This window comes from Ictalurus punctatus, chromosome 14 (genome assembly GCF_001660625.3).
Source record: "Ictalurus punctatus breed USDA103 chromosome 14, Coco_2.0, whole genome shotgun sequence".
Lineage (NCBI taxonomy): Eukaryota > Metazoa > Chordata > Actinopteri > Siluriformes > Ictaluridae > Ictalurus > Ictalurus punctatus.
Window position 1 is genome coordinate 21,260,216 of NC_030429.2, and position 21,031 is coordinate 21,281,246.

General features: G+C 39.5%; 1 protein-coding gene across 2 annotated transcripts in view; it reads right to left on the bottom strand.

Annotated features, from left to right (window-relative positions):
• Positions 1 to 21,031, bottom strand: part of LOC108274414 (transcriptional enhancer factor TEF-3) — a 44,140-nt gene that overhangs the window by 19,942 nt on the left and 3,167 nt on the right. For both annotated transcript variants that reach the window (XM_053685742.1, XM_047159889.2), the window contains exon 2: positions 11,893 to 12,189. In XM_053685742.1, the coding sequence (XP_053541717.1) occupies positions 11,893 to 11,899 (7 nt within the window). In that variant the 5' untranslated portion in view covers positions 11,900 to 12,189. The remainder of the gene's footprint in view (positions 1 to 11,892; positions 12,190 to 21,031) is intronic.

The following is a 21,031-nucleotide window of genomic DNA, read 5'->3' on the forward strand; positions in this document are numbered from 1 at the left end:
GCCTGGGCACAAACAACTATGGCCAATATGGAGGGCGCTAAACAGACTGAGAACACAAGTTGGCCGATGCATTGACAATATGGCCAGATGGGGACTGCTTCCTGGCCAATCGACTCATTGTGCCACAAACCATGGCGCACCTGTTGGTGTGCCCCACGTGTCCACATTCCTGCACGGCGCGTGACCTGTGCGACGCGACAGACAGGGCTATCGAGACCGCCTACTGGCCTACTGGGCAGAACTAATATGAAGTGGAACCTCGACACGAAAAGAAGAAGAAGAAGCTATATGTCAAGATTTAAAGCTTATGTATTTCAATTACACACAGAAATTTAATGAAAATCCCAGTATTTTAGATTAAAAGCATCAACTAAATACATATTAACTAATTAAAGAAAGCAAGCCAAGATAAATCCATACATTCATTCAAATAAGTGTAGTCGTTCAGTTAAGAAGAAATGTATAAAAGGAGGACGGACTGCAATGGTTCAGCGCATAAGTCGGTACTATTTGCCACGCCATCTTCTTTTAGTGCTCTGCGACACTTTATTCGAGTAGCTGATAAGTGACCGATCTGGTATGTCTCAAGCTGCAATGTGCCGTATAATCCCTAGTGTTCTGTGTGCCAACATCATCCTTCCGTATGATACATACCGTCCTGCTTTTCACACCATCGGTGAAGGCGCATTAACGTGAGAAGGATTTTGGGCGCCAGCTGATGAATTTAAAAAATAAATAAATAAAAAAGAAGCAGTTTTCCTGTGTGATGTGCTTCAGCTCCATGATCACCTTGGTGGACGTTTATTTTCTCAATATGGATGTCGGACCACTTTCATCTCAAATCACTTAATTCACATTGAATTCACCTTTTCTGTAATCTGGCTCCAGTATTTTGGCCTTACAGGTGCTGCTACACTGTTAGATATATACTTTTATTGCCATAGATGTGACTCAGAAGAACTTGTATGAGAAAGTCTTTTATGCCTTTTATTTATTATGTATTTTTGTGGGTGTCACAAATGCAAATTTTTTTGTTCAGTTTGGCTTACGCAAACGTTTACACACAACTGAGGCCCACTGTAAGACATTTTATGGATCAGTCACCCTAGAAGGCCTATTCCGATTGGGATCATTTAACATGAGGAGATGGTGTAAAGAATTTATTACTGGAGTATCTCTGGGATTTTATCCCTGTCCAAATCCATCAGCTCAGTCACTCTTATAGATCTGGTCAGATTACATTTACCTTCTACAAAATGGCCAGTAGAAATAACCCCAGTTTATATACAATACAGTGGTGCTTGAAAGCTTGTGAATCTTCGAGACTTTTCTATATTTCTGCATAAATATGACCTAAAACATCAACAGATTTTCCAAGTCCTAAATGTAGACAAAGAGAACCCAATTAAACAGATGAGACAAAAATATTGTACTGAAGCAATATTATACAAGTGCACCTCAAAAAATTTGAGTATCATGGAAAAGTACGTTTTTTGTCTGTAATTTAATTCAAGAAGTGGAACTTTCATATTTTCTAGATTCATTACACACAAAGTGAAATATTTCAAGCCTTTTTTTGTTTTAATCTCAAAAATATTAGAATAAAGAATTTAAAATACAGTAAGCAGTTGAACTGAGAAGAGCTCTAATCAGCTAATTTACTCAAAACACCTTTTTACTAAAGACACTGTTGCTCAGTGGTCCAAAGTCCTCTTTCCAGATGAAAGTAAATTGTGCATTTCATTTGGAAATCAAGGTCCCAGAGTCTGGAGGAAGAGTGGAGCGGAACAGAATCCAAGTTGCTTGAAGTCCAGTGTGAAGTTTCCACAGTCGGTGATGATTTGAGGTGCCATGTCATCTGCTGGTGTTGGTCCACTGTGTTTTCTCAAGTCGAGAGTCGATACAGCGTCTACCAGGAGATTTTAGAGAACTTCATGCTTCCATCTGCTGACGAGCTTTATGGACATGCTGATCTCCTTTTCCAGCAGGACTTTGCACACAAAGTGCCAAAACAGTGATTAGTAACTGGTTTACTGACCGTGGTATTACTGTGCTTGATTGGCCAGCCGACTCGCCTGACCTGAACCCCATAGAGAATCTATGAGAGACACCAGACCCAATAATACAGATGAGCTGAAGGCCACTATCAAAGCAATCTGGGCTTCCAGAACAAACACTTCAGCAGTGCCACAGGCTGATTGCCTCCATGCCACGCCGCACTGATGCAGTAATTCATGCAAAAGGATTAAAGCCCCAACCGAGTACTGAGTGCATGAATGAACATTCTTTTCAGAAGGTCGACATTTCTGTATTTATAAATTCTTTATTCGAATATTTTGAGATACTGGATTTTTGATTTCCATGAGCTGTAAGCCGTAATCATCAAGATTAAAACAAAAAAAAAGGCTTGAAATATTTCACTTCGTGTGTAATGAATCTAGAATATATTTAAGCTCCACTTTTTGAATTAAATTACAGAAAGAAATTAACTTTTCCATCATATTCAAATTTTTTGAGATGCACATGTATGTGAGTGGCAAAAGCACGTGAACCTCCGGTATTAGCGTAAATTAGAATCAGGTGTTTTCAATCAATGGGATGACAATCAGGTGTGAGTGAGTGCGGTGTTTTATTTAAAGATCAATGATCTGTCTTTTTGATCTTCCCAACACATGTTTGTGGAAGTGTATCATGGCGCAAACAAAGGAGATTTCTGGGGACCTCCGAAAAACAGCTGTTGAAGCCCATCAGGCTGGAAAAGGTTACAAAACCATCTCTTAAGAGGTTGGACTCCACCAAATGGAGGAAATTCAAGATCATTGTTACTCTCCCCAGGAGTGCTCAACCAACAAAGATCACTCCAAGGACAAGACGTGTAACAGTCTGCGTGGTCACAAAGGAACCCAGGGTAACTTCTAGGAATATATGACCAGTATATATTCCTAGAAGTTATATATTATATATAAGTATAATATTTGTCTCATTTGTTTAACTGGGTTCTCTTTATCTACTTTTAGAACTTGTGTGGAAATTTTAAAATGCAGAACAATTACAATTAAAAGCACATGTCAGAGAAGCAGCACACACAGAACAATCAGTTGGTATTAAAAATGAGGTGTATGTAGTAAGCATGGAATTTTTAGTGTGGTGGCCATGCGTACATCTTAAAGACAGTCACATCTGTGATTTATACTGGGCGTATAAATCATAATTACTTCAGACATCCTCTGGCAAGATAACTTGTCATATTGGGTTGATATATATTTTTTTTATATTTAAATGAAAGCAAATGTATAATATTGACCATGTTAACTGCTTTGTACAAAAGGTCAGGTTTTCCTCACGTCTAATCTCTTCTATTGAAGCGCGTGTTCAGACAACTCTCTCGCGGATTTGATCTAAAATGGATCACCAGGTTCTGCACAAACTTGTGGAGTCCATGCCAGCTCGAGTGCGCGCTGTCATTACAGAAAGAAGGGGGACGTAACAAAAGCTAAACTCTGAAATTCATGTAAATATTTCCTTTTCACTCACTGTTGTGAATTATATAATTTGTAAAGAAAATTGTTGTATTAAATTAGGAAAGAATGCAAAATAGAAGCATTTTCACTAGCAGTCTCAGATGTTTTTGTAATAAATATTTCTTAAATGATCAATATTATGATTTTTTAGAATTTATGATTTCTTATATTTTTAGACTAAGATAACATACAATGAAATTTTTCAAATTGGATCTTCCCTTAAGAACCAACTGTGCATATGCACCCTATTGTTATTCTACCTTGTCTTCTTCTGCTCCTTCTTCTGGCAAGGGTGTCTATGGCAGCCCATATAACCGTCTGGTAAAAAGCTGTGAAATTTGGCACGCTGATTGGGAAGGATCTAAGGAATGTTCTGACCAAATTTGGGCCAAATGCTTCCAATGCTCTAGCGCCACCATCGGGTCAAACTTGTGCTTAATTTGGAAGTACGTTTATGGTCATAACTTTTGAACCATGTGTATAAAACTAGATTACATTTTCAAAAAACAGTTATTTTGCTACTCCTCCAACAAATTCTATCCAATCATCACCAAATATGGCACACATAATCTCCAGAGTAAGACTTATCAAAAGAATTTTTAATAGTCCAAACAGTTTGCCTGTAATGGACCAACAACTGCCAAACAGCAAGTGAAGCTGTATCTCAGCAACTCTGCACACTGCCACAAAACTTGTTAGGCACTTCAGGACAACGAGCTGAGACTTTGCAAAAAAAATTCCGTGACCGCGCCACCTACTGGTACCCCTCCTCCTCCTTGGAAGTTTTATCCAATCTTCACCAAATTTGGCTCACATCATCTTCAGACCTGTCTAAACAAAAGTTATCAAAGTAACTCCGATATTCAAACCCATTCTCCCATAACAGACAGGCAAATGTGTAAAACTGCAAATCACTCTTGAATACCTTTGCCCAGTGGTTTTCAAAGTGGGGGCCGCCAGGGGGTACCCGGGGGGCCTCAACATTTTGGTGTGAAAAATAAATTCTCACTCTCAGACAACCACACACACACACACAATCAATTCCTAATGTAATGTAATGTAAAGATTTAAGCTGCAATTATTAATAATAATTAAAAAAAGGGACATATATTCAGAAGTCTATATTTTTAATGTGTTGTAAAGACATCTTGCAAAAAGGGGGGCCTTGGACAAATGTTAATGCCATTTGGGGGCACTGCCCTTTAAAAGTTTGGGAACTACTGCCTTTGCTTATTGTTATGGCGCTGCTTTCCTGTGATTGCTTATGCAACAATTGTAGCACGTCTGTGAATGTGTGGCTCACTGAATCTGGATGCTTGGCTCCCTGAAAATGCTGCTTGCAACTTTAATTAACTGCTGTTTTCCTCCTTAGTAGCATTCCTAGTTAGTCATCTTCTGACGACATGTGTGGCTTGAGAATCATCGCGATTACCGCAAAAGCATGCCATCAGATTTATATCTCACGTTAATTAGTGTCAGCGTAGATTCAACAGCAAAAATACATCTGTTGTTCTAGGACATAATGGCTAAAGTGATAAACACAATTATTTTGCTCAATACTGAAATCACGATCCCGTATCACAATTAGCCAACTTATACACGAACAAAACAGTGCTATGAAACTGATTATTTCAAATCAAAACATTTCTACATTAATCTAATATTCCTTCAATGGTTCAAATATCTGAACCAAAATTAGACCCAATTCAATCACATTAAATACATAAGCAAGCCACTTCAATATGGAACCGAACAGTTAGTGAACTTGTGATTTAGCAAACCAAAATAAAAACAACAACAACAACAACAAAAAAAAAAAAACAATATCTAATGCCAGTCAATTGCATTACTAAATTGAAGGAGCCAAATATCATGGTCATGATTAAAATAAGATTAATTGTGCAGCTATATGTTGATCAGTAATATTGCTGCTGGCAATTTATATGTACCATTTTTAAAAGCATTATACATGCATAATTTACATTCCTAAGGCTGTAGATGACTGCAGTGATATTAATATTCATACAGCCCAGTGTTTATTCATACAGTCTGTTTGTTTCATTTCTGACTGTTAAATCTACTGCACTGTACTTATATAAATGACTACCACAACCACTCTGTGCTCTGAAACAACAAGAGGAGAAATCCGGATTGGGTTTGATAAAATACCACCTCATATCACACTTATCTTCACTTATCTCCTGATGTCGAAAACCTGAACGTAAAACAACTGACTTCACAATAATATACACGTGAAGTTATCGCAAGAATATAAAGAAATGCTGTCATAATGCAACGGGGAGCGATGGAGGTCAAAGTGGCACATATACACAAAAGAAAGCTCTGGCACTTTTGGCACTGATTCTTTCCACATCATAAAACAACAAAAAAAACCAGGACACATCAAAGCTAAACCCATGTATCCAGTCCTATGTAGCCAGACAGGAAAACAGACAGCAGACAGTGAGGGTGACGGCCAGAGAGGCAAACAGATAAACAATCCAGCTGCCAGACAGACGGAGTGAGAGATGGGCATCTGAGCTGGGCTTTTCACAGAATCTCTGCTGTCATTCCCTGAAGACTCTCTGAAATCACATGTACAATAAAAGGTCAGGAAGAAGTCTAAGGTTACGATCGGGGTACTCAGCCTACAAGCAGGATCGAGTTATCTGCTGTCTGCCACTGACGAGGACTCCACTGCAAAAAATTACATCTTAGCAAGTTTTTAGCAAAACTTTATCTAGTATTTCCTATTGTAAGATTACCGTAAACCAAATATAAGATTATTAAACCCATTTCTAGACCTTTATTATTATTATTATTATTATTATTATTATTATTATTATTATTTAGAGCTTGAAATATCTTGTCTTATTCTATTGGCTCGACAACTTTTGCTCATTTTAAACATTTATTTCTAGAAAGAAACACAGATATCATACAACAGAATAAGAAAATGTAAAGCTTAAAATGAGTAAAAATGTCTCAAAATGGGTTTAATAATCTTACATTTATTGCAATCTTATTATGGGAGATACTAGATTGACTATATTGAAGATATTTTCATTGGGGTTAGATGGCTGTGTGTGTGTGTGTGTGTGTGTGTGTGTGTGTGTGTGTGTGTGTGTGTGTGTGTGTGTTAAAGAGCATGAGAAAGGGAAATAATTTGTAATAATTATTGTCAATAATTATAATTGGCAGTAGAAACTCTGAAATTATGCTGAAAACAATTTCAGTTTGTCTCAAAATGGCGAAAGAGCGAGAGAGAGAGAGAGAGAGAGAGAGAGAGAGAGAGAGAGCAAGAGAAAGAGAGAGAGAGAGAGAGAGAGAGAGAGAGAGAGAGAGAGCGAGAGCGAGAAACCAACTCATTAGAACTCATATTTACTCACAAATGAATCTCTCACTTAACTGTTAAAGTTAGAGTCTAGGTGAAGGTTAGAAAGCTTTTTCCACCACTCTCTCTCTCTCTCTCTCTCTCTCTCTCTCTCTCTCTCTCTCTCTCTCTCTCTCTCTCGCTCTCTCTCTCTCGCTCTCTCCCACTAGAAACCTAATTAGCACCAGGGTAAATATGACCAACTAAAGCTAAAAACCATTTACTTTCAAGGATCACGGTGACGTTCTCAAACATCCACTACTATGTCATCTTTTTACATAAAAAGCACTAAATTCTGTGAGGTTTATCTTTTAAAAACTTTTTTGCCCCAAAACTTTGTGACAGGTAAAGAGGGGAAGAGGTCCATTATTTACTTAACCAGCTGCTGGATGATTGGGAGCCGTTAAGCCGTGGTAAGTGCGTTTCCTCTCAGCGGTGGTGTATGTAATATTTAACAGTCGAGCGCGGGAGCGGGTGAAAAGTATTACAGTACGGCAGCCGTGGAAGCCATGAAATGTTTTCTTTGGCAAAGCCTGGCGATTTCAGCCCACAGCATCAATAGTGAAACAATCTCTATGGTTTAACAAGATAACGACTCCAATGAGTGATGAGAATAAAGGCTAGTGGGCATGCGAAGAATGGTGGGAAAATGACACGAATGTTTGAGGAAGAGGCCAAGACGGTTAAAAACATTTTTTAACAGCTTTTCCCAGCTGATGGACGAGCGGAGGAATGCGGTCGGGTTTACGGTGATTTTTATAGCTTGTCTGCCAGGACTCCATCTGCTTCTCTAGCAGCGCGAGGAGAAAAAAAAGTGCACATTGTGGGAAAAGTGGCCATACATTAATGTTGCATTCAGCACTGCACAAAGCAGACAGTCACGTGTGTGATTCCCTCAAATTGTTTCAACACAGCCAATTAATGCAGTGAATGAAGCTCTGTTTGGATTTAGTGTCTGCTTAGACAGAAAGCTGGCTGAAGCGTTTAGCTCAGCTGTTTCGCAGGAACCAAAACAATAAGACTGCACATGAAGCCCTGCAGCTCTGGTCATCGAGCTCCAGTCAATGAAATCGCATCTGTAGAAATGTGACCATGCGCTGAAGGCTGTGGTCTCCCGGTCCTGCACTCTCCTGACACGTCCTCTCTGCTGTCTTCTTCGTTCTTGATACACGTCTGATACTGACGGGAAGGGAGCACGGGGAATATTAATATCATTTTTTTTTCTTTGCATGAATCTGATTGGTTACGCATTGTTGGATTTGCACCTGGTGCAAACTCAATGCAGAGACCCGTTTTTGGTGTAAATCATCACAGCACTGATTTATTCTAGGCTCATAATCTAGTGATTTATATACACTGTTGGGCAAAAATATGCTAAAATATTAAGCTTTTAATGGCCTTAAAAACAAATCTTTGGTCAGGAAATTAGCAAGAATTCATACATAGATAAAGTAACGTAATATGAGATAGCTTTTCCCTTCGATTTCTTTAAACGTTTAAGCCTTGACGGTAAACTTGCAGAAAGCTTTTTATTTCTATTTAGTTAATTAATTGATTTTATTTGTACTTTATTTTAATGTTGTACACTGAGACATGTGCTAGTTTGAATTTGACACCAAACATTTTAATCATTCTCACGATTTCACCTTTGTGTACAAGAAGATATATAAGTGAATCTCCCTGTTTCTAGCTTTTTCCCCCCCAAACAGTTCACTACAGCAAAAGTAAACGAGCACACGGTGGCACAGGAGGTCTCAGGAGTGCACCTGTTTAATTCTTGCTCACTTTCTGACCAATGATTTGTTGTTAAGACTTTTAAAAGCTTAACGTTTTGACATTTATTTATTTTTTTGCCCAGGAATGTATGTGAGGATGAGGATTAGGATTATTTCCATTATTTATTTTTTTCTTTAAATTGAAATATTATATCTTAAAACCTTTGGTATCCTGAAAATCCTGAATCTTCTTCTTCTCATCATCATGATCATGGTGATTGGTGGTTAACACGTTTGTCTTGCACCTCCAGGGTTTTGGGTTGGATTCTTTCCTCTGTGTGCAGAGTTTGCATATTCTCCATCCATCGCGAGCACCCCATCCAGCGTGCCCCCCACCTCGTACCCTGAGTCCCCTGGGATAGACTCCAGGCTTCCTGCGATCTTGTGTAGGATAAGCGGTCCAGAAAATGGCTGGACTATCATCATTGTGCCATTACAGCTTCTTTTTAAACGTTCCACACAGAGAACCCAAAGCAGTTACTCTGAGACAGAAATTCTGCAAAGCGGAAATGCTTTCAAACGCAATGAAATACATTTTTACTCGGTGTGACCACCAATTTTAAAACTGCATGAATTCCCTCAGGTACACTTATATACTTATAGTCCCAGTGAAAGCTAGTCACAGATCTTCTGTAGATATTGACTTCATTTTGATCTATTACTTAATATGATACAGTCTTTAACACCGTACCAAATTTCTCTGTAACATTACGACAACTATACCAATAAATAACGATCTCCGCCACTGTAATATCATTAGAGTGTAATATCAGTACATACATAAAGTATAATATATGTAATACTGTATGTATATATCATACCAACAGATATAAAAAGAAATAATACAGTAATCGTGCCCGTGCCCGTGCCCTGAGGGTCTGTGGAGCCTATTTTGAGAAGCATGTCTGGCGACGGTGTGTTAACACAGTACTGATGATTTTTTTGACATAAGTGACAAGGGTAAGAGGGCAATAGTGTGATCATATTTACTGTAATCTCACTGAGAGGGAGATTTTGAGTTTGTCTGTCTGTCTCTCTTCTCATATAATAAATATGGTCAAGTTTCAGGGTTGAGGGGTTTGTTCGAGGGGGGGGGCAGCTCTAGGTGACCTGAAAGTCACACACACACACGGACTGACTAACAGGCAGACAGTTCAGGGTTGTGTATTATAGACTAAGGGAAGGAGGGAGGGGTTTATAGACATAGGGCACAGGACAGGTGCAGAGCCCAAGACTGGCTCTCGTCCCTCGATGTTTATCTGCCTCCTCTCCATCATCACACACACTCAAAGGGTAAACGTCTATTCTGGTCTCTGGTTACAGCTACGCTGCCTTGAACCCCCGATCGCATGCCATTCCAGACACTTCATGACACTCCCTACCCGTTACTCACATGCCCCTCGCCTCCCCCGCCAGGGGCAACAGAACCACACTCTGCCCCCTGTGCCCTGCCTCAGTATTCAGCACCTGCCTTCACTCCTCCAGCAGCACCGCTCCAGGCTTTGTTTAGTTGCACAAGCTTGAACAGCAGCTGGAGAGAGACCGTGAATAAACTGCTAGCGCAGTGTATGATGACACATGATTTCTGACTGGAGATCCAGCACACGTCCCTACTCATTCTCCTTCTCTCCAACCCTCCTCTTTGATCCATCTGTGTATCCACCCTTAATCAAACCACCATCACTCATCAGCAACTCATCTGTTATGAGTCAACAGCTCTCTCTCTCACACACACACACACACACACAAAGAGATATTAAGAGAAAAATAATGCAAACTATTGCTGCTAACTAAAGAGTCTCATATTTGCCACGGTTATTTAGCATGCCATTTGTTCAAGGGCTCCAATGAGATTTTAATATAAATAAACAAATAAAATAATTAGAATGTTTAAAAAAAAAAAAACTGTTTATATACATTATGATAGACGAAGTAGTAAAAAATGAGCGGAATAAACGATGTTTCCATAGACTGAATTTATAAGTGTGTGTTGCTCCGCCCCATCATTCAGCTGAAATATTCCCAATATTCTCCCATAAAGTGCAAAGGCTGCATCTTATTTGAACCCCCTTCTGAACTTCTCCAGCATGCAAATGCCTTTCCAATAACATTTCTTTGCTCCTGTAACACTGACCCATGCCAACATCAATCACAACACTGCAAAAAAAAAAAAAAAAATTGATCATTAATATATTTTAAATACAGTCAAATTGATTCAATGTTTCTTATTATAAGAACACAATAAACCAAAACACACACTTTAATAGGAACACCTGTACATTTATACAGTCTTCCATTTATTCAATCATGTGGAAGCAGCTCAATGCATACAATCAGAGGAAAATGGGCAGATTGGTTTGACCTGCTAGGAATATAGTAACTCAGATAATCACTCTTTACAACCATGGTGAGCAGGAAAGCATCTCGGCATTGGAGATGTTGACGTGTTGTGCGTTCTGAGATGCTTTTCTGCTCTGGATGTAAAGAGTGATTATTTGAGTTACTGTAGAGTTCCTTCCAACTCAAACCAGTCTGGATATTTCCCTCATTTCTCTCTCATCAACAAGGTCTTCCAGTCTGCAGATTCTCCGCACACAGGATATTTGTTTTTTGTTTTTCGCACCAGCCTGTGTAAACTCTAGAGACTGTCGTGTGAAAAGTCCAGGAGATCCAGCCGTTTCTGAAATACTCAATCTGGCACCAACATCCACGCCACACTTAAAGTCACAGAGTTCAGACTTTTTTTTCATTCTGATGTTTGATGTGAACAGTATCTGAAGCTCTTGACCTGGATCTGCATGATTATTTTGCATTGTGCTGCTGCTACATGATTGGCTGATTAGATAACTGCACGAATGTGCAGTTGTACAGGTGTTCCTAATAAAGTGGACGGTGAGTGTGTAAGACTAGCAAACCTATTTCTATACCTTTTTATCAGCTTCAAACCTGTAAAAGTCTACTGGCATAACCCTATAAACAATTTTCATAGCCCTGCTTTTTCACTATAGCGCCTCTAGTGGTGAAAGGTTGCATTGGAAACTTTTAACAGCTAGTCACGGTTTAAGCAGAGCTGCTTGAGAGGACAGGTAGAAAAGGGAAAGCCAAACCAAACAAAACAAAAGACAGATCCTGGCCAGACTGGGATTAAATATATCCATAGTTAGTTTTCCAGATCTGCATAGTCTCATAAGGAAAAGGAAAAGGCTGAACAGGAGGGGCGTACCGTACATCTTGCCCTCATCAGAGAGGATGATTTTGCGGCGACCGCAGGGAGGGTAGATGGCCAGCGCCTCCTGGAAGCTCTGCTCGATATCGGGGCTCCACACGCCCTCTGCATCGTTCTCCAAAGGCTTGTCCAAAGCTTCACTCAGCTCCTCGCTGGCGCCCCCTGGAGAGGACGCCGATACCCACTCCGCAGACAGGGTGGTGGTGGGGGGTTACAGGAGACCTGTGATGGAGGGGCAGTCTACAAAGTAGGGGCAGAGGACTCCACCTGATCAGAGGGGATAGCTGACCAATCCTAAGGACAAGGAAAGACAACAGTAAATTAAACTGAGGGGGTTAAACTAATGCTGATATTTGATATTCAACTCAAGTGGGTTTTAATTGTCGTTCTTCTATATAGCTTGAATACACTGGAATGAAATGTCGTTTCTCCAGGACATAACAGTATACAAGACCACATAAAGTGCAGATATACAACAGTGTGAGACATGCAGGACAATAAATACAGAACAATAAAAACACAGGACAGTAAAATACAGAACATGGGCTATAAACTATAATCTATTTGGTAGTGTAACAGCAATAAGTATACCTGGAGCATAAAGTGTCTGATGCAGCTTTGTAAATTGTGGTGTACAGTGGTATTAAGGTAATATATAGTTAATAATATAGTTAAGTTAATAATAACAAAAAAAATGTAATGTTTCCATGCCTACATACATACATGGATATATATATATATATATATATATATATATATATATATATATATATATATATATATATATATATATATAGAATTGGACCCAAATGCAACACTAATATTCTTAGAGTAATGAAATAACCATGTATCAGAGCCGGGAGCTCCTCTAGGGGCTATCACAGTCATGTGAATTGTGGGTATCACTGGATTAAGTCAGCTGCAAAGATCATTGTGCATATGCCAAGAAGTGTTAATCCTACTTGGAAAAGCACCTCAGATGAAGACATATATTAGGAGGAGAGAGAAAAAAAGGCATGAAGTGTCACCTCACATGTAACCATGTAAACAAACCGAGAATCACTTACCAGCCAGACAGTCTTCTGGACTGTCTGCCTCAAATCTGATCAAATCTAAAGTGCTTTAGGTCTGGCTGATGGTGCAAATGACAGTGGGTGCAATTAAGCAACTCGGATTGAGGTGGTAGAAATAATGTTATTAATGGGTCCATTCTCTGATAAGATGGACATTCTACTTGTTGGCTCAATAAAGACCGGAGGAAAAGGGTCGATAAGGAAAGTGGAAGAACTTATGTGAAAGCTTCTAGCTCAAAACATTTCCAATCTCCAACTAAGGAAAAATAAAGACCCCTCAACCGGCTGGGGGATATGACAAATCACTGTCAAAACAATCAACCGTAAACAAAGCAGCTCATTTTGTTCAAAAATGATTATATTTACATACAAAATTTTAATAAAAGATTTTTATTACTTAATTTAGTTTTGGTTTTTTTAATTGGGGGAAAAAAAATAATTTAGGAGGGTAGTTGCACGCGCTTCTGGTATTTTTGACACGTGTGTTTTGTTTTGGTTTCTGTATTAATGTAATGTAAGTTGTCCTGTATCATTCGCTTGATTTCATTGTGTATTTATATTTAAACCCCTCGTGTCTCTTTGTTCAGGGTGAAGTATCGTTTCTGAGATTTGCCGCCAGCGCATTACCAACCCTTTGTTCTGTGTTCTTGTTTCCGGTTCTTTGATCTTGTTCCCAGTTTCTCGGTTTTCGTGTTCTGCCTTTGCCATGTCAACCCTGGTTTCCTGATCGCCTTACCCACACCTGTTTTTGACCATAGTGATGTCTTCATGATTTGGATTAGTCTGCCTGTCTCTTTAAATAAAAGCTTTAACTGTGATTGCATCCGCCTCCACCTTGTTAACATGACAGCATGGCAGCAATGTGCAATGGTGGAAAGTATCATATAGTCAAAAATAACACAAAATCTATGAGATTACAATTTCAATTACTGCATTTTCCAGACTATGTGGATGGATTTACTCTCTCAAAATACATACAAAAATGAGATCTAACATGTTTTGGGTGAAACATCTTTTTAATTCTTCCTCTTGAAACATACAATTTATAAAATAAGGTGCAATTGAAAAATGTCTGAAATTACAACAGTTTTTATTACTTTGAATGTGATTTATATATATATGGCAACAATTACACTTTACCATTTAGCAGAATACTCAGGATATATAAACTTGATTAAAGGACAAAAAAAATAAGTGTAAACATTTTCCTTTAAGATGTTTTGACTAAATATTGAAAATTTAATTAAAATTTGAGAGCCGTCCAATGATGACCTTCACCGTGTCATGTGATTGCAGAAAAGGAAGCTCAAATAGCACTCCCTGGTCATGTGACATGGCAATTTTTTTGTCAAAGTGTCAAAGTTAAACCCCTCTTTTTCCATTTACATAAGAAAATTGTAGTTTTGTATTATTGCCTATAAAAAAAAAAAACTTGTAAAGAAATGAATTGTTGCCATATGGCAACACCATGCAGTAAAGTGTTATACATACCTAGAACACTGACTATACAGTTCACTGGTTTGATTAGGTAAATACATCACTCATGCCACTAACATTAGCAACATTGTTGCTAACAAAAGACAAACATGGAGGAGTCCATGTTTTTCTCCACACTTAATAGCTTGAATGCACGGAGGTCAAAAATGATGTAATACTGAGTTCTGGCCTGCTTCTTCTGAGTTAAGTTACTGTAAATGCAGCATTTTTCATTTTAAATGGTGGTGTGAGTTACAGGTAGACTACAATCTCCATAAATCTAGGCCTTCAGCCGCGTCAATTGTACCAGTCTCCATGCTAGCAATTCTGTTTCTTAATTAGCACACAGTTAATTAAAGACCCAGAAATACACACACACACACACACACACACACACACACACACACACACACACACATATATATATATATATATATATATATATATATAGCACATCAATCAATACTCAGCGAGACAGGTCCTGCTGTCTTTGTTTATCTCTCTTCCACACAAAATGAAGCGTTTACTTAAAGGGCTGAAGGCACTGATGTGTGTCTGAGAGTTTGTGCTCGGATCTATAATGAAAACATGACAAATCCATTGTAAAAAGGATATGTGTGTGTGCGTGTACGGGAGCACTTGCGTACAGGAAAAGGAGGGTTAGTGAGTTACAACACGTCATGTACATGTGATTCAGTTGCTCGCTGATAGCACACAAGCTTCCTTACAGGCCTTATTAGGACTCACTCTATCAGCGGCGGTCAACAACAACACTAGTACATATTACCACACATAATACAGCATAGGCATGGTTTTAGTGCACTGGGGTGTTGTTACCAGATCAGGAAAATAAATTCATGAAGCTGTGAAAAACAACATGACAAACACAGGTTTTAAAAAAAAAACAAAAAAAAAAAAACATTCTACCAGACAAGAACTTTGACGACGAACTGATTTTCCAAGAGAACATAGGCTTACGTGTGGATTTTATATACACAAACATGAAAACAGGAAGCATTCACACATATACACACGTACACACGTACACACACACACACACACACACACACACACACACACACACACACACACACACACATGCACAAAGTATAACGTGTTTATTCGCTAACAGAAACACAGTCTGAACAGCAAAATAAACAATAGTAGCTAAATTATACACAAGATATGTTGTGTATAAATGTAGTGCATAGAAGTAGTAAATAAGTTTGAGTGCTTCATTAATAGTATATCATTTTCTATAACACTGATTGCTAATTGCTGATTACTAATAGGACAACTCAGTGAAAGTTGAATACTTTTATAATGTCATACTATGAAGCATGTTAAATCTAAACAGCATATATAATACTTCGAATATCCGAATATAGATTATTGATTGTTGGCTTTATATACATCAGCGGTGCCCAAGCCTTGTTCTGGTGACCTGCCACTCAGGAGAATTGACTTCCAATACACATTGGTCTAACACTTGGTCTAAATTCCTCCTATAAGCACAGAGATCAGATTACGGTTGGATTACGGTTGGAGCTAAACCCTCAAGGGTGGTAGATCGCCAGGACCGAACTTATAGTATGTCACTGAACCCAGATGTTTTACATGAGGAATTCAACACGGCAGGACGTGCTACTGTGGGAAAAAAAACAATGATGGGGTGGTCTGACGCGGCACTATGCAAACCAGAGGTTGAATTTTTTTCAACACCAGGACATCCCAAAGTGTTTTATTCCTCTTATATGACAACCATTTGCCAACAATGAGAAATTTGAATTAATTGTAATTCATCCATCCATTTCCTGTACCGCTTATCCTACACAGGGGAGCCTGGAGCCTATCTCTGGGAACTCGGGGCACAAGGCACCCCTGATGGTGTGCCAACCCATTTCTGGGCACAATCACACACACATTCATACATTGCCAACAAATTGGAAATGCCAATCAACCTACAGTGCATGTCTTTGGACTGAGGGGGGAAACCCGAGTACCTGGAGGAAACCGCGAAGCACGGGAAGAACATGCAAACTCCACGCACACAGGGTGGATGCGTGATCTGAAGGTTCAAGGCAAACGTGCTAACCACTAAGCCACTGTGCCCCCTAATTATAATTCCTTCATTTTTAATTACATTGTTTATAGTTTACATTTGAACATCTGCAAAACAAATTAGCTCCTGTTATCACTTTTTTTTTAAATTGGAAAAAAAATGTTAACATTTACATGAAACAAATGCTAAGTGCTCGTGTTACAGTGAGGGAGAAATGAACAATTGACAGTAGAGAAAAGACAGGAAGATGTGACAGGAGAAGAATAACTGTATGAAATGTATTTTTTTTTAAAAAGAAAAATAAATAAATAAATACAATTCTTTCTAATGGACTGCCTCACATCGCACAGCCCCAGCGAGACGCTGTCAGGCCCAGGGCACGCCCATTATCCCCACCCCCACCGGTTGCGCCCATCACAGGCAGGCCAACATCCACACGTCACGCTTACCCTATTCCTTTGTGTTTTTCCATTCCTCTTTTTTCTCTTGCTTTTTTTTGTTTTTTCTTTTTCCCGTTCAATTTCATATGTCAGTACTCAACCAGTGTAATGCGATAAAATAAAGTCGTGCAATATGGAATTGGTCCAACCATGGCGGAAGATGGTGTGTGTGTGGGGGGGGAATGTTGTCAAAGCGTGAGCATCTAGGGCACAGCATCTCACAAAGAGGTTACCCATCCCCATCCCACCACGGCCCATCAGAGATATAAGGCCAGGCCAAAAGATGTGCCTTAAGGCATCAATCAACATGCATATGTTTTAAAAAAGGAACAAAAGAGAGAGCGAGAGAGAGAGAGAGAGAGAGAGAGAGAGAGAGAGAGAGAGAGAGAGAGAGAGAGAGAGAACATTCTATAAGCGTAAATAAGAATTGTCTTTTTGTCCAAAGTTCTTCCCCTGTGTCAGACAACTTAAAGGAATAGCTTTACCTCTGACTGTTACAAAGTGTTAACACTGCAGACTCTTTACAAAAAAAAAAGGCAAACTATACATCTCCTCACTTAAACCTTTACCATATCAACAATTGCACACTTCCAAATCTGTTCATGTGGTCGATGTGCGTTGGAAATACAAGTCCCTGTGTAAATCACTACGATTCCCACAACACCGTAAACAAGCACGTTAATATAAACTTGACCTTTGCCTTTGAGCTGCAAATACTACTCTCCGAGTCATGCTGTTTTAGAAAATGAATCGACACCTTCGGATCAATCGGAATTCAACAGCATGGTGTGGTGTTGCTTAAGTGTTAAACAGCAGCGTTAATTATAAGTTCGTGCACATATCTATGCAAATCCTCTTGTTAAGCCTGTCTCTAATTATCCCCTGCGTTTCCGCACAACTACGACAGATCATCCGACTCAGCTGGTTTCTAAGCGCACGCATGCACACTACACGCATGCGAACCGGAATCCACACATCGATGCGCGTTGTGAAGGAAAACTCAGCTGGACGCAATTCCCTTTAATCTTTCTAAATGTGGAAAGTGCGGAAAGTAAGCATGAAGCGATAATGAAGTTTGAAAAGTGCACACACACACACACACACACACACACATCTGAAGTTCGTTGTGACTATACAGCCTATTACACATTAAATAATGTGATAACAGAACTTAAAGTGCCCTTATTATGCGTATCTTTCATGTAGTGTGTTATATACGTAGATGTAAAAAGTCTGCAAAGTTTCAAAAGTCAAAGCGCACGACAGACGGAGTTTTTGAACCAATTCTGAACACCTGAAACGAGTCGTCAGTAATTCCAGACTTACTTCCTGTACAAACTTTTATATAGCATAATAGGTACACTTTAATCATGGGCCATATGATTTTACTGGTGTGATTCGTTTCTTAGGAAGATGTCTGAGTTGGACTTATAAGATACACACACTGCACGCACACACACACACACACACACACACACAGATTTTGTTTAGTGTCTTAAGGTCTTAGCTTATAGTTCAGTTACTCATTTTAAAGTATGTAACACCAGTAACTTCAATGAAACTAATAGGAAACATACTGTATGTAGTTACAGGAGTGAGCAGTGTACTGTAATATACCCAGTTAAATGGTACATTAAAACTCCAACAGCATTACAGTCGGCGTAACGCAACGGTGGATGTAAACGTGACTTTGTCAATTTCATTCAGTGTTGTTAATCTTAGTGTGCACCACAAAGCTGAGCGAGGTTGACAGCCAGACTTTCCCATGACTAATGTCAGCCATGCGCGCTGCGATTAAGAGCGGACTCTGAAGATCGCTGCTGCGGAACTGCTGTCGCTGCATCGCTATTGTCATGTCGTATTACTCATGACTCCTTTTCAAATTTTAGCGTTCAGTCATGTTTTACCACAGCACTGCTGAATTCGTGACTCAGATCGGCGAGAAGGTGTCGGTTCATTTTCTACGACATCGGCTACGGCAGTGTGGCAGCCGGATTTCAAAATCCTAGTCATTCCAATCATATCAATGCGCTTGTTCTAGTATCTAGTATTATTGTTTCTATGGTAACAACTCGTTCGCAGAGACTTGTATGGCGAACGCTGCGCATAATCTAAAGTCAATAAGAAACGGATTACATAAAGCGTATTGTTGTTCGACAAAGTAAAAGGTGTGATCGTTGCTTTGGTGACGCTTTCAGTGAGGAGACATTTATTTAACATTTATGGGAGAGGAAAAAAAGAAAGCGTTAAACAAGAGGCTGGTGAGGGAACGACTGTTTATACTTTTGACGTCTGTTGTAATTAGGGGTCTAACAATCAGGTGTTTTGGATCGATGCAGCGAATTTAAAAGACAACGATTGAAATAAATCTAGGAAACAATCATAAGTCGATTATTATCAATTATACACCAATCAGCCATTAAACAACATTAAAACCACTGAGAGGTGAAGTGAATAACACTGATCATCTCGTTACAGTGGAACCTGTTAAGGGGTGGGATATATTACTCAGCAAGTAAACAATCAGTTCTTGAAGTTGATGTGTTGGAAGAAGTTAAAATGGGCAAGCGTAAAGATTCTGAGCGACTTTGTCAAGGGACAAATTGTGCTGTTTTAGACACCTGGGAAACCTTGGGTCCTGCATTCATGTGGATGTTACTTTGACACGTACTACCTACCAAAACATGCAGTACACCCCTTCATGTCAATGATATTCCCTGATGGCTCTTTCAACAGGATAATGCGTCCTGCCAATTGTTCAGGAACGGTTTGAGGAACATGACAAAGAGTTCAAGGTGTTGACTTGTCCTCCAAATTCCCCAGATCTCAATCCGATCGAGCGTCTGTGGGATGTCCTGGACAAACAAGTCTGATCCATGGAGGTCTTACAGGACTTAAAGGATCTGCTGCTAACATTTTGGTGCCAGATACCATAGCACACCTTCAGAGGTCTTGTGGAGACCGTGCCTCGACGGGTCAGAGCTGTTTTGCCGGCACAAGGAGGACCTACACAATATTATGCAGGTGGTTTTAATGTTGTGGCTGATCAGTGTAATTGATTCTAAATGAATTATTATGGAAAAAGGACAGGCGGCTCAGTGGTTAGCACGTTCGCCTCACACCTCCAGGGTCGGGTGTTCGACCGTGGAGCTGCAGCCCTGTGTGTGTGGAGTTTGTATGTTCTCCTCGAGCTGCGGGGGTTTCCTCTCCCAGTCCAAAGACATGCCTGGTAGGATGATTGGCATGTCCAAAGTGTCCGTAGTGTATGAATGGGTGTGTGAATGTGTATGTGATTGTATGCTGCGATGGATTGCCCCATGCTCCCTGGGATAAGCTCCACGTTCCCCACGACCCAGTAGGATAAGCGGTATAGAAAACGGATGGATGGATGGAAGAAGGACAGACAACTGGTGGGCGGTTAAAAATAATTCAGATTTTTAAACTGATATGTAAATAGGCTAGCAAGGTGATTTGTCCGTAACTCCGATTCTTAAAATAGTCCTTCGATATGTCATCATCATTCACAAATTAACAATAGGCTTACCCCAGATTCTCAACATAGTGGGTCACGTATCTTACCGAGACGACTAAATCGAATCATCTCCTATCATGCCCTTATGCTTTGATGAGACTGTAAAATATCGAAACGTCCTCTTATCATTTTGTACCGTAGCAAATTCATTGCTATTGTCAAATATCAAAACATTTACTTAAGACTTGACTCGTATCGTGTGGAAGCCTGAGGTTTACACCACTAGTTATAATGGAAGTGAGAACAGGAAATAACATGTCTGTACAAGATCCCGTTCATTAATAAATCTTTGCAAAATATTTTTTATTTTATTTTATAAAAGGCATAAAAGCATGTAACATGGTGTTATTGGATAATAATCAGCTTGGGTGGTAAGCGCACCACAGAGCGCATCACACCACCACGGCGCTGATGATTTTATTATAACAGCGTGCCATGTCAGGTTTTATTCCTTACCTAATAGGGACATTTCGTTTGCATTTCTCAATTCTGTGGCTTTCACATTGTGTCTACTTTCCAGCCACTGCTGAACTGTCAATGCACAGCAAGTCAG